The sequence below is a fragment of the Ascaphus truei genome, chromosome 9 (assembly GCF_040206685.1).
Source record: "Ascaphus truei isolate aAscTru1 chromosome 9, aAscTru1.hap1, whole genome shotgun sequence".
In the NCBI taxonomy this organism is placed as follows: Eukaryota; Metazoa; Chordata; class Amphibia; order Anura; family Ascaphidae; genus Ascaphus; species Ascaphus truei.
In genome coordinates, this window is record NC_134491.1 from 15,011,201 (window position 1) to 15,035,652 (window position 24,452).

Here is a 24,452-nt window from a genome sequence, read left to right on the forward strand (position 1 = left end):
GGTTTAATACACCCAAAACGACATTATTTTCCCAGGGAACAAATCGAATACAATTGTTAAATAGTGCACATAACTACCCCGGTCACTTCTGTACAGGGACACAGGGGTATTCCAAACTAGGCAGTTTGCTTATCTATGCACATGCGGTGATGAGGTTTGAGTCGGTGTACTAATGAAATGTATACCCTCAATGTTAGGGTTGTATAATTTTGTTTTGGTATCTGGTTGTGAAAACTGACTTTTTTAAAGCAATAAACAGCACGGGCTGAGAATGCACTGAAAACCCACATGTTGTCCTTGTTTTAATGTACATAAGTTATTGCTGCAGGTGATGTGTACTTTACTCTAGGCTGAGATTCTTAAGAACATTAAACAAATTCACAATTATACACAGTCTTTAATCAGACCTACAAACTGCAGTCATTAAATGGCATAGTGAGTATAAAAACTGGTTCTTAAAATAAATAAAATGACTAAGTGCTGGGTTCCTCACCAATTGAGTCCCAGATTCGTAGTGACTAAAGTTTGTTACACTTTCATAGTTCTTGTGAAGTAGAGGCAACGATTTACTGTTCATACCTCATCCAAATAATAATAATAAAAAAAAAAACAGGTTAGTACCGGTTTGAATTGGCATATCATGCCACGGGAATTATAATCCAGATGTTGACTGTCCATGTAAAGTCCAATACCGATTAGAGACCTCAGTTGTGCAGTTTGTGCTTTGCGTTGCAGAGAAAATAAACATTTGTGAGATACTAAGTCTGTTGCTGTGAATTACTCATTTACAGCTCATGTCCTGGCTTCTCTCTGACTTCTGGCAATTGCCCCAACTTGAGGGATAAGAACTCCACCCGAGCATGCATCTCCACCAGACGCGCTTGCAGCTGCAAAATAGAGGAATGCATCAAGTTTGGCATGCAAACAAAACACTTTAAGATGCTTTACCAGGAAGTAATACATTGAGAGTTACCTCTCGTCTTCAAGTATGACCTGGGCACAGAGTTATGATGAGATACATGGTTACATTAGGTGAACGGTTTTACATTAAATATGAAGGCATGGCAGTTAAAGATAAAATAAGTTTTAAGCCTATAAAACCGTTACAGACCTCATTAAAAATGTGAGCTTTAGTTTTGAAAGAACTCAGACTGGTGATTTTGAGTCTCTGGTAGGTTATTCCAGTTAGACATTAGTCATGCAGTCCTAGTTAAGCAACATGTGACAATTACACAGAAGCCAGTCATTTTCAATATTTCAAATGGTATGTTAGTTTGATGGCGTATCCCCGAGATAAGAACACCGATCGCCATAAACAAAGCCCAATATATATTAGATACTGGCAAGTGGCTTTATCTCCGGAACCAAAGTTTGAGGTCTGCAGTAGGGACTAGAACTGGCCAAATCGTATATACTGCACAGCTTCCATGGTGAGCACTATGCAAGAAACAGGCAAGTAATTGTACCACATCATTTAGGTGACTGCAGCAAAATCAGAACGTTAGAGTGAGGAGGAAATGTTTTACTTGTTCAACACGTCCTTGAAGGCTTGGAAGGTCAAAACTCAGTCTGTGCGCCGGAACCACCGTTTTTGATTTTAAAAGATAGCTACAAAAAAAAGGTATAGTGCATTACAATAGAAACATGCTGCCACGTGTCTTTTTGGCAAACAAATGTCCAAGAGTCACGCATGTTTGCCACAACTTTGTTTACACATACAGCAGGGGCATGCAAACTGGGGGCGTGTGGCAGTTAGAGGCCTCATGCTCTCCCCCAAAATAATTTAAATTAAATGCAGGGGAGCACACGCAAGGCCTCTAACTCACTTACCTGGTCTATGGCCGCTTCCAGTGACACATCGCCGTGGTAATATGACGTCTGAAGACACCAGGTAAAGGGGGGGGGGGGGGGGGGGTCACACAAAAATTTGTGCACCCCTGACTTACAGTAACCCCCTTTCTTGTCAATAAGTGGGTCAAATTGCAAGAGGCCCTTCCCAAAACAACTTTAGGGAAATAACTTGTCTACAAACTGCTGTCGGAAGATTACTTACCAGGAAACATTTTCTTTGAAGAGGCAGAACAAGCCTCGGAGAGCAGCGTACATCTTGTGCGCAGTGTAGAGGTTGAAACCAACGGTGATCCCACAGGAGCGGCAGTGCAAAGGGTGGTAGGCACTGGGAAGACACTGTTTGGATTTAGACAGGGCATTTCACTCAGGACCACAGCTTTCGTCTTGCCCATAGATACACGCACCTTGTACAAATCTACATCGAGCCCCACTTGCCACTTCACTGCCAAAGCCACAACATAGCTCAGTGGTGCTCAACTCCAGTCCTCAAGCACTGCCCCCACCCCCACCACATTCTCAGTATATCACAGGAGGCTCAGGGACCGTCAAAGACAGCCTCTGAGCCACGGTGTGACTGGAGTTGAGCACCCCCGCCATAGCCCACCACAAGATCTGGTCTACAGTAGGCGGTTCATCACAGGGAGATGGAAAAATGGAGCCTGGAGAAGAGACGTGGGAACAGCACAGAATTGCACATGACTCCATAGACCCGATACCAGGTAGGCCCGCAGGCACTGATCCAGAGAGATCAATTAACACCTTCAGCGCCAGATGGTCCCGCAACACGTTCTGCAGAGGGGTAAAGTTTTCCAAGCATAATTCACCTACCACCCTTTCAGGACACCATTCACCGCATACAGCATAGACTCTACCACGGCCACGTCTTCTGTGACACCTGAGAAGAAGCGAGAGGTGCAATGTCACCACTCCGCTGACAGCCAGGCCTGCGGTGTGCAGCTGTAATATGCGGCTGCTGCGTATAAAGACCCAGCACTGGACAAACCCCCATCCGTGTTATTGTACTCAAGCTCTAAGGCTGCGGCCAGGCAGGGATATTTGTAGCCGGCTAGGTGCGCGCGGCCATGACGTCACGGAGCTGGTTCAACCTCATTGGGCGAACCGCTCAAGTGACGAGCTTGCGGACGACAAATTCAAAATTTGCTAAGCAGGCGCTCGCTGGCCGCACACATTGCCGGAATGTGTTTCATAGAGGCCAGAGTGAGCGCACCCGCCCAACGCCACCCTGGCAGAGGCTTAAAGCAGGGATCTCAAACTTAGTTCAAGGGTCAACAGACTAGCTTTTATGAATATCCCAGCTTCAGCACAGGTGGCTCATCTTAGACCTTGGCTATAGTGGAAGCACCCGCTTTCGCACACGCTCGCCTTCAGCAGGTGAGGTTTCCTGTCCTGCAGGCAGAGGCGCCAGGGAGGAGCGGCCGTGACATCACAGAGCTGGTTCGCCCTCACTGGGCAGACTGCTCGCGTGACCTGGCCATCGCGCGGGAAATACAGACTTGTTTGTAGCGCTGGTCTCCCCGTCGAACTTGTGCACGCGCACCATACACAAATACATTGTTGTCCTAGTGTTTCTTTTCGGCACGAGCTTCGTAGCTCACGCCGTCTCTCCCACTATGGACGCAGCCGACTGGTAACCTAACTCCTGAGAGGTCTCACTGGAGTATTCCCCAAGCCTTATGGCCTGGTAGTAACCCCAATGCCTGGCTTCATACAATGGTGTGTGACCAAATGGTAACCCAACTCCCGAGATGCCTTTTCCTCAACTACATTAGGACACCATGTAATTAGAAAAAAGAGTGGTGTGTACAGCGCTAAAAATAAAAATAAATAAAGTGAATACAATATATATTAACAACAACGTAATAAAAGATAGGCAAGGCTGCCAGGAATAGTTAACCCAAACACAGTTAGTGAAAAACAATACAGACCGGCGCCTTAGAGTCCAAATAGTGGGATATATATAAGTCCAGTGAATGGCTTGGGATATCCAATAGATGGTGATCTAGTCCAGTGGACAGCAGGTTCCTCAGCAACAACAATGATGTGATATGCAGGGGAGACAAGAGAACAGAATCATAGCGTAACAAAGTATGGTTATAACATTAAACACATACATACAGACAAACAAGCACATACAACAATGAACAAGTAGGCTGACTAATACAATGAATTTTAATGAACACAATAAAATACAGCAAGCTGGTGACGAGCAGGTCTATGATCCGGTGTGTAAAACCGGAATCCTACTTACAGCAAGTCCACAGGATATAGGCAGGTGTGTGAAGTGAAGACGGTCCGGCGACAGCTGTTGGTGGACGCGTGCCACGTGTGGGAGCCTGCAGGTACCTCTACCGATTAATGCCGGTATGGGCGACACTGCCTTCAGCTTCACAAGACGCCTTCCGTTCGCGTCCGTTCCCCTCCCCTCAAGTGCGCATGCGCACGAAACGCATTGGGCCTTTGAGAGTCATTTGTCAGCTAAACTGGTAGAGGAGCAGACCATTGCAGCAGTTCCTGGAGTTGCGGTGTATTGGAGTATACATCTGAAGTGAGATCCGGTGCGTTGTCCCGCCCGCTGTGACGCAGTTCCGGGCGCGAACGGAAGGCGTCTTGTGAAGCTGAAGGCAGTGTTGCCCATACCGGCATTAATCGGAAGAGGTACCTGCAGGCTCCCACACGTGGCACGCGTCCACCAACAGCTGTCGCCGGACCGTCTACACTTCACACACCTGCCTATATCCTGTGGACTTGCTGTAAGTAGGATTCCGGTTTTACACACCGGATCCTAGACCTGCTCGTCACCAGCTTGCTGTATTTTATTGTGTTCATTAAAATTCATTGTATTAGTCAGCCTACTTGTTCATTGTTGTATGTGCTTGTTTGTCTGTATGTATGTGTTTAATGTTATAACCATACTTTGTTACGCTATGATTCTGTTCTCTTGTCTCCCCTGCATATCACATCATTGTTGTTGCTGAGGAACCTGCTGTCCACTGGACTAGATCACCATCTATTGGATATCCGAAGCCATTCACTGGACTTATATATATCCCACTATTTGGACTCTAAGGCGCCGGTCTGTATTGTTTTTCTTGTAGGACACCATGTAATGTTAATCTTATCTCTGGTCATAAAACACATACATCATAGTAACCCAACTCCTGGAGTGCTATTACTTTGTCCCAAGAACCCTACATTTGACATCATACAATTGCAGTCTTACTCCTAAGGAATTCATTAATCTAAGTCGATAAATGTGGTAAGCCAACTCCTGAGGCACCCTGTTACAAAAACCATGTTTGTGACGTCATAAGCCGGCCACTCCCGTCACCCCCCACCGGGACTCACGCAGACAGGCGACCACCCCGAGCCTCTCGTCTTCCCCGCACACACCCAGCGAGTCCCCCAGCACCGTGTGACAGTCCTGACACATGAACACCAAGCAACCCTCAGGCCGGAGCCCCACGCACGCCAAGGCGGCGCTGCTTCTCTGATCTCCCAGCGCCGCCTGCTCGCGCTGCATGGCTGGGAAACAACTGATTGCTTCCCGCCATAACCTTCGTATTTATACTAAGCCTGAGACACCTTCTGATTGGCTGATGGAGCATAAAGCGAGATGCTGATTGGGTTATGAGCAACGTCAATCAATCAGTTTTTAAAAAAAGTACACACATCACATGGTTCATTTGGATTCAGTTTCTTTAGGACCTCAATATATTAACCCTTTAATACTGACGGGGCCATAATAATAATAATTTCTTTGGTTCATATTTTATAATAAAATACATTATTTTTACAACATTAATATGTGTCTTCTGTCTGTTTCCCATGCGCCTGATATCTCTTTACTTTCCCCTTAGGTCTCGTCTCTGCACAGACAAAGGGCGGGTACAAAGCAGAAGGTGTCATCTTCACCCAATCAGAAGAGAGCTAGTCTCTGATGACAACGGATGGCCCCGCCCACGCGTTTGCTGATTGGTTATTGCCGACTGCTCCTGCGTCTCCCAGCCAATGGCTGAGCGCTGCTGCTGAAGTTTGAATGACTGTTGGGTCCGTTACTGACGCGCGTAGATTCAAACGCTCTCCGGCGCTGCGTGGTGTCTCACGGTGCTGTCCGGTCCCGTGTGGCTGAGCTCTGGGTGGTTTGTTCCTGAGCTGTGTCCGGTCCTGTGTGGCTGAGCTCGGGGTGCTGTGTCCGGTCCTGTGTGGCTGAGCTCGGGGTGCTGTGTCCGGTCCTGTGTGGCTGAGCTCGGGGTGCTGTGTCCGGTCCTGTGTGGCTGAGCTCGGGGTGCTGTGTCCGGTCCTGTGTGGCTGAGCTCGGGGTGCTGTGTCCGGTCCTGTGTGGCTGAGCTCGGGGTGCTGTGTGGCTGAGCTCGGGGTGCTGTGTGGCTGAGCTCGGGGAGTTGTTGGCAGCCATGGACGTCCCGTCTGTGCAGGAGCTTGAGGCCATGAGATACTCGGAGCTGCAGACGCTGGCGAAGGGAGCGGGACTGAGAGCCAACCACAAGGTGAGGGGTGGGGGCAGGAATGAAGATAGGAGGCACAGAGGGGACATGGGAAGGGGCACAGGTATAGGATCAGATGCATTATTGCTATTATTATTAATGTAAGAATAGATAACGCCTTACGGGAGAGGGAGTGGCTCAGTGAGTAACGACACTGACTGGCCCTGAGATTGAAGCAGGGGAGCCTGGTTCATTTCCCGGTGTCGGCTCCTTGTGACCTTGGGCAAGTCACTTTATCTCCCTGTGCCTCCGGCACCAACAACATAGATTGTAAGCTCCACGGGGCAGGGACCTGTGCCTGCAAAATGTCTCTGTAAAGCGCTGCGTAAAACTAGCAGCGCTATACAAGAACATGCTATTATTATTATTATTTCTGTCCTGTAACTTTTCCTAATTAAAATTCTGATAACTTTTGCTTGTTCAAACTGGTGAAATAAATCACTTATCAGGAAAGAGGAATTAATTTTTTCTTCTATACACAAGTCATTTGTTTCTGTTTCTTCCTATTTACAGGCTGATAAATTGCTAAAGGCTTTGATGAAACATTTTCACCAAGAAGCCAACACAGAGAATGTTAGTGAGGTGAGTGCTGTCCTTCTTGCCTTTGTTTACAGTAGCCTGCTCCAGTCCTCAATGGCCACCAGCAGGTCAGCTTTTCAGAATATCCTTGCTTCAGCACAGGTGGCTTGGTCAAGGAAAATATGGCACTTCTGGTATGTTAAGTTGCCCCTTTGGGTGCCAGCTGAGGAACTTGGGGTTCCGATTTGCAACTACAAAGATCCGTTTTGCAGCCACAAACTGCTTAGTGTTGCGATTCTTGAGATCCATCCTAACAATATGTATATCTTCTCGCTGCAGGATTCTGACGGCAGTTCTACTCTCACTGATACTGACGAGTTCAATAGTAGCCAGGATAAGGAAGAGACAGCCCCTGTGTCTCACGTCACTAACCGGCGTGGCAGGGGCCAGAAGGCAATCCAAAGGGAGGCAACCCCAAAACTGGAAAACGCCAACAATATAGAGCGGGGCACTGAGGCTCCGTCCCCTGAGAAGGAACAGGTAATGTTAATTGTATGGTGCGTTATGTTAAAAGAAGGGTTAGGAGAGTACACCGTTTGTGTGGATGAAAGAGATCAGAGACTATTCTATGTTCAAACTTTGTGGTGATGTCACTTTATTTGATGTGGTGGCTCTGGTCTTACTCCTATACGTGGCTCCTTATATTTGGAAATTCATTTTCTTTCCCTGTTTTTTAGACATCATATATTAGATTTTAGAATCTTTGGGACTGGTTGTTATACAGCGCTACATATGTTAGCAGAGTTAAGTTAGAAAAAGGGTCTGTTAAAACATGTGGAAAAAACTATATACTGTATAATACATTTTTCAAATCTATGTCAGGAATGAGCTGCCTTATATTTGTGCCATGTGTTGTCTTTTTATATGGTGTATTATGGGGCCCTATGGCAGAGAAGCAGTTAAAGCAAGTTTATTATTTTATTTTTTTAAATACTCAGGGGTACAGCGGTAAGGCAAAAGATGGTGGGAAAAGCAGCCTCCCCAGTTCTGGAAGCATGCAAAGAAAACGTCGTTGGACAGAGGACGAAACAAGCGGAAAGACCGCTTTGGAGACTGCAAAGAGACAACCGCAAAGTATGGCGCTGTAAAGAAGTAACATATGTATTTACCTTTAACACATCTAAGGCGTGTGCGTGTGTCTATTATGTGAGTTAATAATAAATTAAATAATATTTTTAAAATAAAAAAAGTTGCACAAAAAAATAATTTTTATTTATTTAACTTTACTTTGACACATACATACATTACAGCGCTGGTAGCGGCCCGATTTTCCTTCTTTTCCCCATCTTCTCCCCTGTCTGCCGGCTCCACGCTCACTGCCGTGTGCACGTGCGGCCCTATTATAGAAAGGCTGACTAACCCCAGCTAATTATAAGTGCTGCGCATGGCCACTATAATAACAGCCCTAACACACGAGCATCTCAAACCTAATTTAAAAAAAAAAAATATAGGTTGGTATTCTATTCTGACATTGTGCTGGGTGTAGCTGTACTATAGCACAGGGTGTGCTCAACTCCAAACCTCGGTCAGGTTTTCAGGATATCCCTGCTTCAGCACATGTGGCTCTGGTGAAGCTGGGATATCCTTAAAAGGTGACCTCTTAAAGGGGTCTTGAGGACCGGAGTTGAGCAACGCTGCTATATCAAACAGCATTGAGTGTTTTTCATCTCTTTCAACAGGTAGCAGTGACACTAGAGCACCACAGAGTGGGAAGATACCAAGATACGCTGGGCGTTTGTCTAAGCCTGGGAATGCTCAGTCCAAATCCACAACACCAAGTGAGTCACTATCTAGGGAGTTCCCAAAATCGTAATGAATATCATATTTTTAGTGTCATTTTGTTGCCCTGACTTTGCGGTCTGTGGTGCATTAATATTTGCCGTCCCTGTTTACTAGACTTCAAAAAAATGCACGAGGCTCACTTCAAGAAAATGGAGTCAATTGACAAGTATATGGAAAGAAAGCAGAGGCGCCTGGATGCAGTCTGCAGCTCGATCCAGGAGGTGAAGGTAAAATTAAACCTTTGGGACAAGTTTTGTTTGTTTTTAAACTTCTAATAAGTCTGTAAATAGAATAACCTGTATTGGCGGGTTAAAATTGTATGTCTTTATATAGCGCCATTAATGTACATAGCGCTTCACAGTAGTAATACACGTGGTAATCAAATAAATAACAGGTCATGAGAATAAGTGCTTCAGACATAAAAGTAACATTAAGGAAGAGGAGTCCCTGCTCCGAGGAGCTTCCAATCTAATTGGTAGGTAGGAAGAACGTACAGAGACAGTAGGAGGGAATTGTGGTAAGTGCGTCTGCAGAGGGCCAAGCTTTATGTATCGTGTCCAGTATTGGCCACAGTGGTATTCATAAGCCTATTTAAGCAAGTGGGTCTTAAGGTGAGTCTTAAAGCTGGCTAGAGAGGGTGCTACTTGAGTATTGAGGGGAAGGGCATTCCAGAGGTGCGGGGCAGTCAGTGAGAAAGGTTTAAGGCGGGAGAGGGCTTTAGATACAAAGGGGGTAGAGGGAAGACATCCTTGAGCAGAACGCAAGAGTCGGGATGGTGCATAGCGAGAAATTAGGGCTGAGATGTAAGGAGGGGCAGAAGAGTGTAAAGCTTTAAAAGTGAGGAGGTGAATTGAGTGTGAGATCCGGGATTTGATCGGAAGCCAGGAGAGGGATTTCAGGAGGGGAGATGCTGAGACAGATCTCGGAAAGAGTAGAGTGATTCTGACAGCAGCGTTTAGGATAGATTGTAAGGGAGACAGGTGAGAGGCAGGAAGGCAGGACAGCAGGAGGTTACAGTAATATAGTCGGGAGAGAATGAGGGCCTGAGTCAGAGTTTTAGCAGTCGCGCAACAGAGGAAAGGGCGTATCTTTGTGATATTGTGGACGAAAAAGCAACAAGTTTTAGAAAAATCTAAATATTGTCCAGGGTTTGTTGCTGTGGCAAAATAAACAATGTGCTGCCTAATACCCCTGTAATGTAACAGTGCTATGTTTATAAATCTGTTTTGTATATACTTTTTGTTATCTTTCTACTAGTTTTTTTTGTACTATTGTGCAGCTCTGACTCGCACTGGACAGCTGTGGAACATGATTACTTGCCATCGACATGCACAGACAGTACAGTGCGTAATAACATACATGATTTCATGGGGCAGTTCGGAAACATGCTTTGTCCACTTGGCAAAAGTGATGTATAGTATCCAACACCAAAGTTATATGATGAGTATTTCTGGTTGCAAATGTATGGCAGGAAGGAAGCATAGACAGGGTAACATTGTAATTGTGTGAAATATTAACAAATCTAATTTAAATGAGAGCAGTGGTATAATGGTCAGGGAGAATCTGTTTAAAACATTGATTTATAAATGCTTGTTAAAACCGATTTCTATTCCTCGATTGTAGATGTTGGCCAAAAAATCCCGCTTACTTCAGAAGACGCCTGTAAGCAATTCTAAGGTAATGTTTGTAGCAGTGGTGGTGTGTACCTTGCAGGCTGTGTCAATATCATTTAGGTTTTTGTGATCTGCTTTTGCCTAGACCAGGGGTGGGTAACTCCCAGTCCTCAAGGGTCACCAAAAGGTCAGGTTTTTAGGATATCCCTGCTTCAGCACAGGCAGCTCACAGTGGCTCGGTTAACGACTGAGCCATTGATTGAGCATTCTGTGCTGAAGCGGGAATATCCCTAATACCTGACTTGGTGGCGCTACTTGAGGACTGGGAGTTACACATCCCTGGTCTAGATCAATGCATTGAAGCTCAACTTTCTGCATATTACAGCTTTTAAAAGAAAAAAAAGATAGAAATACAGTATACTGCACTTTCTGCAAATGGGAGGGAGGAGTTCTCCTGTGTTCTTGTTTCGCAGGTATTGATTTAAAAAAAAAATTCTGGACAGAAACTTGTTTAACTATTGCAGTTGAAGATTGACAACCAGTAACGCTTCCTTTTTACATAACCAGCTGCCTGTTTCAGTGTATTTGTGCTAAGTAGCTTTTCCTCCTGTCTTCAGGAACCATTAAGCATCAGCAGGATGTCATTACTGAGCCCTGCACCCCGAATGGTTGGTATGTCTCCTACCAAGACCCCTGCCAACCGGCGACGCTCCACGCGTGGCAGCACAGCCAATAAGAGTATCCTGGCCGATAAAGCTGGGTTCAAACCATCCTGCTTTTCATCATCCAATATGAACGTCAGGTAATCGAATGCAACCTGCCCATATCTTCCTTTCAGTGCAGGCATAAAGCTGGACACCTACAGTACATTGTGACGGAGGCTGTGTGTCCTTAACATGGTTCAACATTACTATTCCCACGTGAGATATATTCAGCTGGGAGTGAGATATTAAACTAATTGTGTAGTACATGTAAATAGAAAAAAAACAAATGATCACATGGTACAGCAGGTGTAGAGATTTGCTACTTGCATGAGCTTTAAAAAGTAGGCGCTGGCAGAAACGCACGATACAGAGATACGATGAGGTGTCGAGTGGTGCTGCGATTGTAGCGGTTAGGTGTGAGCGTGTTGGGTCAGTGTCCTTGGCTCCTCTAACAGTAAAGGGGATGATCAGTCATTCCAGAGCGAGATCTAATTAAGGTTTCTGCTTTGGCTCGTGCATTTAATATGGACCTTAAGCATGGAGTTGTATTTGCTTTGCATTGAAAGGCTCAGAGACAATACAGGTTCAAATGAATTACTGACAAGAGCTGTAGTCATACTGGCCCCCTTCTTGTCAATTCAGGTTCGCAGAGACAACAAAAGATAATGAGCAGAAGCGGGTTCTGACCAAGACACCCGTCAGGAAGCGCTCTCTCTTTGGAACCCTCACACCTGGCAGCGAACAGCGGAGCAGCATCCCGGTCATTAGGAAAAGTGGTGTGAAGGCTGTGAACCCGCAGCCTGCTGCAGGGGATAGCAATCAATTGGGTAAGTAGAGAGGAAACACTGGTCTTTAATCCCTATTGTTGATTTGCTGTAACACTGGACCCCTCCATTTCCTGCTGCACTGTGTTCTTTGAGTTTAAGTAGCCGTTCTAGTAATTTATATTGTGGCTTTAAATAGAACACTACTTTATGATTCATATTTCTATGTGTGCCCTAAAGCCACCTCTGAGGTGGAATCCTGGCTTCACATTTCAAGATAAATTGGGAATAATCATACAACTTGCTTGTTTGTTTTCTAAATATTGTGTTAAATAAGTGCTTTTTCATGTATTACAAAAGCCAATGTATGTATCACGTATGCCTGTTTTCCATGACCCCAGTCTTATTTTCATCCCATACATCTTACAGCTTTTCACTTTACCTGGAGCTATGCCTCTCTTCTTCCCATTGTCTCCTCACACCCCTTGTCCTCTGTTCCCTGATTAGCCATCACTCCATTCAAGTTTACTGCTGAAAACCCAGAGACTCCCAACACCAATAAGAAGTCTAAATTTAATCTGCAGGCGAGTCTGGCCCGGCCCCTTGGATATCAGCCACACACAGGTGAGTGTGAGAGCGTTGGAACAGCCTGTTCAATTATACACACTGACCTAAGGTTGGGGGGCCGTGCGATTTTCCAGGGGGGAGTGCGGCAGTTACAGACAAGAAATCAGTTTCAATCGATTTTTTTGCGCAACGTTCGCTGCCTCCGTGCGTCTGCGCAGTCTGTGGTCACAATCAATGCCTTAAGGCAATCTGACCGCGCAGTCTCCCACACCATGGACTCAGCCCAAGTTGATCTATGCAGCGTAATGCGTTGTTGGCAGCAAAGTGGTTAATAGCAATAAACAAAACAAAAATACTTAAGGCTTTTTTTTCTTAATGTTTATCCTGTCTGTTATGGTTAAATATTGTATATCACAAGAAACAAAAGTCCAAAGCAACATCCAATGTGACAAAAATATACAGTGAAATACCTATATATCTCTTGAAAAGGGGTCATTTAGTTAACCCTTTGGCCAAAGCGTATAAGCCTGCGAGCCACGACAAGGCATGACGAATTCGCAGGTCCTAACACTAACTGATTAAAATCCTTATTTACCTCTATAATTAGAGGAAGAATGGTCCTAGCATTGAACCTGTCACAACCAGCTGCATGAAAAGAAAACCTGTGCTTACTTGCTCTGGACTTTTTTGTTTCTTGTTGTATACATTTCGCCACGCCCAGTAGCACTCCTTTTTGCACTTCGATAGATAGTGGTAACTTTGGGGGGGTTTCTTAGAGCTTGCTGGGTATCTGTGTGTTTAGTAACATTGTCCAGCTGTTTGAGGTCAGTGGCTCCTCCCTTCCAGGGTTTAAGTTCGCCCCTCCCCACTGATTTTAATCAGTTCGTGTTAGGACCTGAGAATTGGTCATGCCTTGAAGTAGCTCGCAGACTTATACGCTTTGGCCAAAGGGTTAACTAAATGACCCCTTTTCAAGATTATATCATCTACCTATATAAATATATATCTATATAATATATCTATATCTATCTCTATATCTCTCTCTCTCTCTCATATATATATATATATATATATATATATCTCTCTCTCTCTCTCTCTCTCTCTCTCTTTTTGTCACATTGGATGTTGCTCTGTGTTTCTTATTTTATACATCATTTTATACGCCCAGTAGCACTTCTTTTGACAGTTATATACATACAGGCATACCCCGGTTTAAGTACACTCGCGAGTAAGGACATATCACCCAGTATGCAAACGGCAGCTCACGCATGCGCCTGTCAGCACGTCCTGAACAGCAATACCGGCTCCCTATCTGTGCGCAAGCGGGGACACTATAGAACCTGTTACAAATACGTTATTTACATCAGTTATGCACGTATGACGATTGCAGTACAGTACATGCATCGATAAGTGGGGAAAAGGGAGTGCGTCACTAAGTACATTTTCGCTTTACATGCATGCTCTGGGCCCATTGCGTACGTTAATGCTGGGTATGCCTGTGTGATATATATATTTCTTAGAGCTTGCTGGGTATCTGTGTGTTGTGTAAATATTGTAACCTGAAGTTTAGGTCCCTTATTTTTTTCATTGTCACTTCCTTGGGACTGTTCCCTTTCCTAATAGATGTCCATAACTCTTACCATATCATGGCAGAGAAATTGGCTTGCCCCCTGTCCCCCCAATGTAGTGTCCAGTTGAAACTGGAAGCAAAAGGTTGGGGGCGGGGTGGAGAAAGGACTGAGATATAGATGCACACTTTATTTTTTAGGTGTCAATCACCTAGTTTTAAAATGACCACTGTGAAGGGATATGTAGGTGCACTGAAACTTCGGAAACTGCCACGAGTGCATTGGAGACCACGTGTGGTTTATAACTGCAACTAGAGAAAATACAGGCATTGCAGTGAGCTTTAGACAAATAGATTAAATGTTCTTTAATTGAAGGATTGGTTCAATAAAGTCCATCTATTTTTCTAAAGCCCACAGGAGTGCCTGTATTTTTTTTCTATTTGCAGTTAAAATGACCACTTCCATTAGTGGCTTGGGCTGGCTGGAATGCACTGCAAAGATTGACAAGCTATAGCTTCAAGTTTGCGATTTCAGCCTTTTTTATGTTGCTTGGTGCAAGTATTATATGAGTTATGAAAGGTTGAGTTGAGCAAATTCTTGATGTACATATGATTTTGGTATGCATCAATCTGTCTTTCCTGCTCTTTTGGCTTGCATTTGTTAATATTTACCGATTATAGTAAATACATTGTTGTACTTAAAGGAAAATTAAAACCTTGGGGTGATCAAGAGAACAAGTCTGCCTCAAAGAGCAACGTCTCTGTACTCAAGGAACACTACAAGCAGTCACAACTTAAAACCAGGTCAGTAAAACGGCTTCCAAGAGCTTTCCTGTCATGCACCAGTTCAACAGGGTTCTTACTCTTCTTCTTTTCTTATTAACAGAGAGGACAGGCGTGAGGAGCAAGTAGTGGGCAGGAAAAACAAGAGAGATCAAACCCTGGGAACACGACGAGGTGTGGCCATCCTGTAGGAAACATTTCTAACATTCCCTTTTTTTGCACTTGTGTAAATATTTTGCTGTCCCTGCAAAGTCCTTTTTTGTAAATATTTTCTATCCCTTTATTTTGTTCTGTTCACTGTCTTTGTAAAATCTTTCCCAGTTTAGCTTCTGCTGCATTCTGTATTTGGTGATTTGAGGGAAGTTATTAGCAATAAAAATAAATATTTTCTTGTTTAAAAAATGTGTCAAATTAAGTCTGCGAAGAGCTCTCCTGATCTTGCTGCACAAACTATTCAATTTGTATAAAAGCTAACTGTTAAAGAGAACTCCCCCACTGCATAATTCTTCTATCGTTGGTTGTATCTTCTAGGTTAGCAATTAGAAGCGAGTAGAGATGTTACAAGTGGTTTTTTTTGTGTGTTTTTTTATAACAAAGTGTTCCTTTGAAGTAAAATTAAATTCAAAAGAAAGTAACCCGTCTGTGATTGGCTGATATAGAACTGTTTTGAAACAATTTTTGTTTGCCAGTTCAGATATTGGCACATATGTATTAAGCAGTGCTATTCCATAATACACCTTATGGGCAAATTAAAAAGTGTTAATGTGTCTTGGAATAGCATAGCTGTTTAATATGGCCCTTAGGTCATGGTCACATGTAAGGAACAGACATTTAAATGTCATTTTTAGTAAAGTGACATCACATGGGTAGAATCAGAAATCTTTGTATCCTTGGTTTTTGTTTTATTTTGATGCTTTGCTAGGTGAGCTGAAGCAATATATATCCGAATGGAAGCATGACAGTAACATGACGAGTTGTAACACATTGCACATCCTCTGGCAGGAAGCGTGTCAATTATTCCCTTCAGTTGGGGAAGACGCTTGCATCAACTCGCAGCTCCAGTTATCCAACCTTTTGTATTTCTAGGCTGTTGGCATAGCAAGTTTCATGTTAAAGTTGAGCAATATGCCCATACTAACAGGACAAGTCAATATTTTTTTGTTTTTAAAATCATGATAATCATCCTTATATGTCAGGGACAACTAGTGCCAGGCAGCTTAAAATAAGTTTGAAAAAAAGACAATTTAAATGGGATTTGTTAAGTTATAACTGGTAAGATATTCTGTTCCCAAATGAAATACTGATATTTGTTCAATAAAGACATCATGGTTTTCTTGGCAAGTTTTTAGTTCCCACCTTACATAATTATGTTTTAATAGTGTGTGCGCGCATCTCTAAACAGAATTCACAAGACCTGGGATGTTTATTCCACCTAAGTACAGATAATGATTTCCACAAGCAAAACTCAGCTCATGGAGTTGTGAATGGGTTTTGAACAAGGCTCTTCACTTCAGAGGCTAGTGTTTCACACCAACTCCTGATAACAAGTTTGTAGCCAGCCTTGAAGTTTTAACCGAAATAAGATTTGTGTAATCAATCTTTTAGACCTGAGAAGCTATCATGCCTTCTGTAAACAATAAGCCATACACCACTTGGTTCAGAAATGTCACCTTTATTTTTCTACATGCAGAAGTCATGATAATTCCATAAAATAAGTTTAAATACTTTTCTTGTATTTCTCGTATGCAAACTCTTCTGAATGTGCTCGATCATTACACAGTCCAATGTAATCAATTTCCAACTGGAAGGGTCCATCTGCCTTGTCACCAAGCGTAAAACCAAGGGCAGAAATCTTAGAGATAACAAACACAGATTTTCAAAATGATTACCTCACATTTCAAAAGATTTGTAATTGCATGCAGTCTCCTATCACATTTTTATGTTGGTCAAGTACAAGATTGTAGGCTCAAAGTATTCTCCAGGGTGAATATGGCCATTAGCGTGCTGAGATGAGGCTAAATCAAGCCAAAGGCATGATCAGAACCCCACAAAACTTTCCCAATAACCTTATAAAAAGGTATTTCTGCCTTCCTTGTCCAGATGAGTTTGAAAAGCATTGTACAACGCTTTTGCAAGCCCCTGTGGTTGCAAAAGGGTTAACAGGACTTCAGGGAAACTTTTTGGCCTCAACTGGGCTTGCACCCATTGTCAGTAACAAACCTTTCCTACAGCAGCACCCTGGTATTAACACTGCAGGCTGGCAATAAACACCAATAATTACCAGGAATGCCCTGGGTTATTTTAGGTGGTGTATTATCTACAGTGAAGGATGTTTTCACTTTAAGAAAAGCCATCACTTAGGATAAAGGGGTATTTGAGAGCTATTACCCCTGCAAGAAACTGTTTGCTGGCAGGGGTTAGAAGTATAAGCACCAATACCTTAACACAGCGGTGCGCAATCTGTGGGGCGCGACCCCCAGGGGGGGCGCGAGACTGCCGACGGGGGGCGCGGGGTTTACAGAGGCCCCGCGCGCTTCCCGAAGGCACTTAAATTAAGTGCCGGGGGAGCTGCAGGGCCTCTGTAAACCATACTTACCCGTGGCTCCGGCGGCTTCCTCCCGGCGTCGCCATGGCAACGCGGCGTCAAAATGACGCTGCGAGGTCATGTGACGTCACGTTGCTATGGCAACGTGACGTCATTACGCCGGAGCGCGGGTAAGTTGGGGTTGGGGGGGGGCGCGGGAGCGAGGGGACAGCCGTCAGGGGGGCGCAGGGAAAAAAGTTTGCGCCCCCCTGCCTTAACATACCAGTGTCACTAAGGGCTGTTCTATAGAGGGCGCACTTGCTGCGCTGCAGTTACAGTTGGCTGAGGTTAGTCAACCTTTCTATAATGGTTGCCGCGTGAGCATGGAACCGGCCGACGGGGTAATATGAAGATAATAAAGATTTCACGCCGCTACCACTGCTGATATGTATGTGTCTATGTACAATGTTAATAAATAATTTATTAACACACACACACTATATATATTACAAACCTTAGAAAATAAACGAGAGGGGACAGATGCTACATTCTTATCACTTGCTAATTCAATATACTGTAAATACAAATGTAGGATAAAGTATCTGTCGTCTAAATTTAGCACAGGTTGGACGGATGTCTGTTTTTCAACCTCATCTATGTTAATATGTAATTACTAAACTGATTCAGTCTGACAAGTGACAGGTTCTCTGAGACGCACCTTATCAGCCCAGAGCGGGTGCTGGTTATCTTGTATTCTCCCCCGGCTGGATAAGAAGAACTTGGAGAGGGGAATCTGCCAAGAACAGTTCAACAAATTACACCTTGTCTGTCAACTTTTTTGAAGTCAGGAAGGCCGGACATGCATTGCTCTACCTCTGTGTAATTATGAACAGCATGATACATGAGCATCATGCATATGTTACAACCTTGGATAGTTATCTACAAAATAAGCGAGGGGGTGGAGGAGAAGAGAGAAAGATGGAGATCTCCCTATGCATAAACCAGCCAAATGTCCCAGTTTACAATGTTCTACACAGAAATACAAGTAGGTCAAGAATAATAGTACACGGCCCAAACTGCTTGTACAAATCCCCAAATATATGTTGTCTTTTATATAATGTATTGCACACTTGTCATAAGTGAAATAAAGCTGCGTCCAGGGTGAATGGAGCCGGGCGGAGGCGCGCTGAGGGAAAGCGGGTGCTTTCCCTGGCCTTAGACCGCACGCCGTCCGGGTGCGTGTCGGGGAGGGGGGGGGGAGAAAGGCCAGTGACGTCATGGAGCTGGTGCGCCCTCATTGGGCGAACCGCTCACGTGACCGGCCCTGCGCTCCCTTGAGCACTTGAATTTAAAATTTTGCTAAGACTTACGCTTCCGCCCCTGCTAAAACTGCTCTCATTGCGGCGGCAGGGGCTCACTGCTGAGCAGCAGCGCGCCTTAGCACGGTGCGCTGACCATGCCCGAGGCCTAAGACAAAAGGAGATTTTACCAGCAGCAAAGAAAAGTGATCTTTACAGTAAGTGCAGGGAAACTGGAATTTACTACCCATGGAAACTGATATGCAGATATCTTTAAGAAAAAAAATAAACATCTATTCAGAAGAAAACCCCAGTATACATGGATTAGCTGCCTACGTTCAAGCATAGGAAGAACATTAATCCAGGAAGAAACCTGGATTGCTATTACTGCATATTCACTAAAGGATGCTAAGCTGTAACACGTCTTAACTCCCCTGAATAGGAGTTCGGTTGTGCTAAAGTGTAGCACCCATTTATGTGGGACAATTAATGCAAATAGAAGATGAGTATCTCCCCCAATTAGAATTTAAAGCTGCAGACCAAGCAATATCCTACATGTGTTTTTTTTTTTTTAAATATATCAGTTCAGTACTGAGAAAATACCTGTAGCATTAAAAAAAAAACGACCGCTAAATTACATTTTTTAACGTGTTACAATGTAACGAGCATTCTGTTTCTATACCAACCGTTTACAAAGTCACACCCCCTTTCTCTTCTGAAACAGGATCTGGCACTCCCCCTTTTGAGCCCTGCCCTCTCTTGCAGTGCACTAAATTGTATCTAGTGACTGCCTGGTCACATGATCTCCCCCACAGAACTTTGCATCTTTGGTCCTTTTCTGCTGCACTGACAGCCATTTAGTGAACCCCTGTGCAGAATCTTCGCCAATCACAGGAGAACGGATTGATCAGCAACTTAGCTAATTACTTATTGTGTGGATTGTATTGATGCACATATTAAAAGGCGAATATATAAATTAATTTTTTTAACGGCAGCTTGGACTGCTGCTTTAACAAACATTTTAATCAATTTACATGTTTTTTTTAAACCCAATCTATGATGTTACCCTTGCACTTTTCACTATTCGCCTCCCCAGTAAAAAGGGTTTCATACAATATTTTGGAGAGTGGCTGTATACAAATGACTTGTACCTTGACATCCTGCCAGTATGGGCCTCCTCGGGTGTACATGAAATAATTGTACAAGTCATCCTTCTGCTGGGAGAAATACGTCTCTGACTTGATGTTTACCATCCAAGGACGTCCATCGCCACGGACTCGCAGATAGAGTGTGTTGAAGTTGGACCAGTCATAATGCAGCTTACGATTGAATGCACCCTGTAACATAACCCAACATATCCCATTAGGAGGTATGCCCATCGAATGTAAATACAATGGAGTGAAGATACAGTAGTGTGATGGGAGTTAGGCCGAGACATCTGGAGTGTGCACCAAAAAGTATACTGTAAGCAGGACCAATTGGGTAATTTCCCAAGCGACCTAACAGTCATACATAATGTCATTCTCAGATCATGATGGTGTTTTTCCTATTGTTTTTAACTCATACCAGAAATCTGAGGATTCTGCATTTAATTTGCTTATCTTATATTTTGTGGGTTTTTTTTTTTTGCATATTTTTCATTGTTTCTGCTTAAAGTTATATTGATATCAGCGTCAGTCCCTTGCGACTGAAGGTCCCAAAATCGCGGCCTCCAGGATGTGAACCCCCCCCCATTTCTGCCAGATTGTCCTCACTCTCCGAGGACCTCCTTTTCTAGGACAATCAAGGTTGCCCTTTCTTTACCCCGGAAAAAGTTAAAATGTTGATGTATTAGGCTGTGAAATGAACCTGTAAATCACCTGTTGTACCAATGCCTAATAAAATTATTTGAAAAAAAAAAGTTATATAGATATATTTTTTTGTTTTTACTCTGGGCCAATTTTGTTGGAGATCTGAATTCAGGCACTTTTTTTTAAGGGATCAACATAAAACTAATGAAAATAGTATGATTATAAAATTATTAGGAATGGATCTGGAATACTAACTGAGACAGAGGAATAACTTTTTTTTAAATCACATTTCTTTATCTAAAGATTAATTCCTATTTGTACTTTAAATATTAATACATGTACTTTGCCCCTACAAAACAATACCATTTTATTTTTACATTGTACGCACCATCGGAAGTTTGGACCTCATGGTGCAGTACCCGCTGTATTTGGTTTCCCCGTCGCGGGGCACATCAGTACTGAGCGTCCCATAAAAAAGAGCTGTCTGGTTGTTCTTCCCTAGCTTCAGGAAGGCCTGGCTTTTCCCTCCAACCTCCAGGTCTGAGGACACCACCCACTGCTCCAGATCCTGTAAGCTTCTGAACTCCCACGTAACTCTGGTCTGTTCCAGGATGTTCTCCCTCAGAGTTCTACCATCCACCCCTGACAAGTGCCCCACCACCTCATCCTTCAGCAATCCGAAATGTTTCTTCACCCCATGCACACCCTTCTCAAAGCTGAAATTGATTCTTTTCCAGGGAGGGGTGTTATCTGGGGGGACACCGGGCCTCTGATAATCGCTGCTGTGTAGCTGTGAAGTATGGTGAGGAAAGGCGGTATCCAACAATGGAAAGAATGATTTAGACCAGTGGTGAGTCCGGCACTGACCAAGTCTATGGATAATTTTTAGGCTTAAAGCCATTGTAGATACGTGTCAATGTCCTACAGTCAGTGTTTGCTGCAAGGAAAACTTGACTGATCCTTGGATTATTCATATACTACGATGTTTCCATTCCACCTTACTGCACCTGTATAATCAGAGGAACAGTAACAGATGGAAAATATTTAGTAATTACAACTCCATAAGACACCTTCTAGTGAATGGGCTAGAACATGTTTTTCGGCACCAGAATGCATAGTACATCCTCATAAATATGGCCTACCATACCTGGGATGTGAAACTCATTGGTGAAATGGTGCAATTTGTACATTTACGATTGACAAAAAAATGCGAAATATTGGCAAACGTCACCCAAAAACGCGATGTATTCATTACCTTGTCACCGGTTATATTTAGAGCTCTACCGTGCAGATTGTTCAGTGACTTTCGCCAATTTTAAAAAGGTTATGCTGCGATTCGCACAATGCTTATAAAAGACTTTCAGTGATGCAGAGAAAAGGTGTAATTTCTTTATACATTGAAATAAACAATTCCACAATGAACCACCACCTAATGTTTAGTAATAACACAAGCTTTCTAAGGCCTCAATTATACCAGATGCGACTGAGCGATCCGGTGACGTCACCCTGCGCTGCTGCTCAGCGGCATCGTGATTATACCAGGGAGCCAGGGGAGAAGACTGGAGAAGAGGCAAGGAGGCGTGGCGGTGAGCGGTTCCAGCCAATGAGTGACGCGGTCCCCAGCCAAGAACAAAAATCGGAGGATCGCGCCAGGAGACATCCGCCGTGCAGCTCCACGCGGCGCGCACGCCGCAACAGGTATGAGCGCTTCTATTGGGTTTTTTAATGTTGTTTTTCAGGCACGCAGCGCGCGATTTTTGGTATAATCACGGCCTAAAAGTGCCCTAAGGCTGTCATTATACCAAAAATCGCGCGCCTGAAAAACAACATAAAAACAACATTAGCAGCGCTTATACCTGTTGCAGCGTGCGCGACACGTGAAACTGCAGGGCGGACATCTCCTGGCGCGATTCTCAGATTTGTTCTTGGCTGGCGATAGCCGCGTCACGTGAGCAGTTCCAGCCAATGTGGGCGAACCGCTCATGGCCACGCCTCCTTGACTCCACTGGCTCCCTGGTATAATCGCGCAGCAGCCAATCACATAGCCACTCGCCACCAGCAACATCGCACACCAGAGTGCAACTTTCACTACAGCGACGGCAACATGTGACGTCACGGGTCATGTCACCGGCACTGTAGCCAGAACTATAAAACGCAGCCTTAGGCCGCGCTTATAGTGACGGCGACGCGACCGATCACGTCACCCGTCGCCATTGCGATAGTTGAATTTCAATTTTAGGCAACGTCGCTGGCTACAAGGTCAGTGACGTCAGAAAAGGGGGAGGGCAGAGGCACGGAGAAGCTCCGATTGGACGCAAAGGGAGACCGTCACCGAAAAAAATCAAATATCAGTGACTACCAGATTTTTGGTAGCACTGTCGCCGTCGCGTGCACTATAAGCGCAGCCGACGGCAACAATGCATTTGTTTTGATGCGACGTCGCCGTCCCTGTAAGTGCAGCCTTAGGCTGCGCTTCTAGTGCCGGCGACGTGACGTCGCACCAAAACAAATGCATTGAATCTGTAGCATGCGCTTATAGTGCACGCGACGGCGCGACCTAAATCTCTGTAGTCAGTAGAATTTGATTTTTACAGCGACGGTCTCACCATGTGACAGGCTGTAACCAATCAGATAGCTACTGATGCAGGGAGAGGGGGGATGTGTGCGTGCGATGGTGTGTGTGCGTGCGATGGTGTGTGTGCGTGCGATGGTGTGTGTGCGTGCGATGGTGTGTGTGTGTGCGTGCGATGGTGTGCGTACGCGCGCTATTGTGTGTGTATGCGCGATTGTTCCTTTCATTTGTCCTGGGCCCTATGATTTCTGTTGGCGGCCCTGTGTGTGATTGTGTGTCTGTCAAGAGAAACGCACTAAATTAACAACATTAAAATAGTAAATTCTCCCGTAATTTAAAGTAAAAGTAAAGTAAATTCAGCATACAAACAGAAATTACAACTCCTCTCCGGTTCAGCCTTCCCCCTTGCAGCCAGAGACGGTCTCCAAAACTCAAATTACAACTTTCGCAAGGGCTACGGAGACGGGTGACGTCATCCGTAGCCGGCACTATCATTCGGCTGCTGCCAGAGAGGCTGCAACAAACTGACACGTTTTTGTATAAGTCAACAAGAAATTCAATAGTGATTCTAAAATTATTAGGAATTTGGTTGATTTGGGAGTAGATACGTTAAATGCCTCGTTTCTGGCACGTTTCTTCACTTAACTCTAAACTATTTGTTGTTGGGATGTAAAATTACTTCTTTCCTTTAATCCCCCCCCCCCCCCCAACTAATACAAAAATACCACTGTTTATATGAAAAGTAACCAGTTTATTCATATCTGTTACATAATAGCAAACGTTTTGACTTAATCCTGAAGATCAGATGAGAACAAGTATTTTAAATATTGGTTCCACCCACATCACATCACACACACATTTCATACACATTTAAAAAAATCTTCTGTTAGAATAATTTACCTATTAACATCCAAGAAAGAAATGTTGGAAACATTACACTGGTCTTTCAGACAGCAGGGACTACAGGGGTTGGGTTACCATCACCCAATACATCCTTCAATTCTCGGACTATAGGGTTGATGTGATAGTAACATAACCCCTGCAGTGATTTATTGTCAGTACAGCTACATGTGATCCCTCCAAAAGTAGTGTATATGAGAGAAATGGGTTAGAGCTTTGAGATAACAGTAATTTGCATTCATGTATTAATAATAAACTCTCCGCAGCTCACCTGATCCAACTGCCACTCACTGTCCTCAATGCCCCTGACACATGCAGAGCAACTGAGCATGCGCAGCCCATGCGCTCTAGCTAACCCCGCCCGCACACACTGACATCTCATGTAGCGCATCCAGATATGGAAGCTGCAAGAAAGAGTTACGCATGCGCAGCAGCAATGCTGAGGCTTCACAGAGAAGGGCAATTCTTTTTTTTTTAAATAACTTTATTTAAAACTAACAGAAAACCATTTAAATAATTCAAAAGTAAATATAAATAAAGGTTTGTAACACATATTTAGTGTTCACTTGCTGGAAAGTATATGCACTCATACCCTCCAGCAATTGTGCTATGCATAAATTATGCAGCTTTCACTG

The 24,452-nt window shown here is 44.1% G+C and overlaps 3 protein-coding genes across 4 annotated transcripts; 1 reads left to right on the forward strand and 2 right to left on the reverse strand.

The window, feature by feature from the left end:
• Nucleotides 1-377: 377 nt before the first annotated feature.
• On the reverse strand, nt 378-5,419 carry OIP5 (Opa interacting protein 5). Its single transcript, XM_075613452.1, has 5 exons — nt 5,218-5,419; nt 2,680-2,746; nt 2,054-2,176; nt 1,527-1,608; nt 378-887 (listed from the first exon to the last, which is right to left on the reverse strand). Exons 1-5 carry the CDS (start codon nt 5,390-5,392, stop codon nt 786-788), a joined length of 549 nt encoding a protein of 182 aa, XP_075469567.1. The 5' UTR covers nt 5,393-5,419; the 3' UTR covers nt 378-785.
• A 505-nt stretch (nt 5,420-5,924) lies between these two features.
• Nucleotides 5,925-16,045, forward strand: NUSAP1 (nucleolar and spindle associated protein 1). Its single transcript, XM_075613453.1, has 12 exons — nt 5,925-6,377; nt 6,888-6,956; nt 7,233-7,433; nt 7,892-8,027; nt 8,633-8,731; nt 8,850-8,962; nt 10,359-10,412; nt 10,966-11,150; nt 11,695-11,879; nt 12,324-12,440; nt 14,655-14,754; nt 14,837-16,045. Exons 1-12 carry the CDS (start codon nt 6,285-6,287, stop codon nt 14,922-14,924), a joined length of 1,440 nt encoding a protein of 479 aa, XP_075469568.1. The 5' UTR covers nt 5,925-6,284; the 3' UTR covers nt 14,925-16,045.
• A 344-nt stretch (nt 16,046-16,389) lies between these two features.
• Nucleotides 16,390-24,215, reverse strand: NDUFAF1 (NADH:ubiquinone oxidoreductase complex assembly factor 1). 2 transcript variants are annotated; one of them, XM_075613454.1, is made up of 5 exons: nt 24,089-24,215; nt 20,734-21,352; nt 19,707-19,892; nt 17,976-18,050; nt 16,390-16,585 (listed from the first exon to the last, which is right to left on the reverse strand). In XM_075613454.1, exons 2-5 carry the CDS (start codon nt 21,244-21,246, stop codon nt 16,451-16,453), a joined length of 909 nt encoding a protein of 302 aa, XP_075469569.1. In that variant the 5' UTR covers nt 21,247-21,352; nt 24,089-24,215; the 3' UTR covers nt 16,390-16,450. The 2 variants fall into 2 exon arrangements, with proteins under 2 accessions (XP_075469569.1, XP_075469571.1); XM_075613456.1 differs by lacking the exons at nt 16,390-16,585; nt 17,976-18,050 and adding an exon at nt 18,626-18,724.
• Between the last annotated feature and the right edge of the window lie 237 nt (nt 24,216-24,452).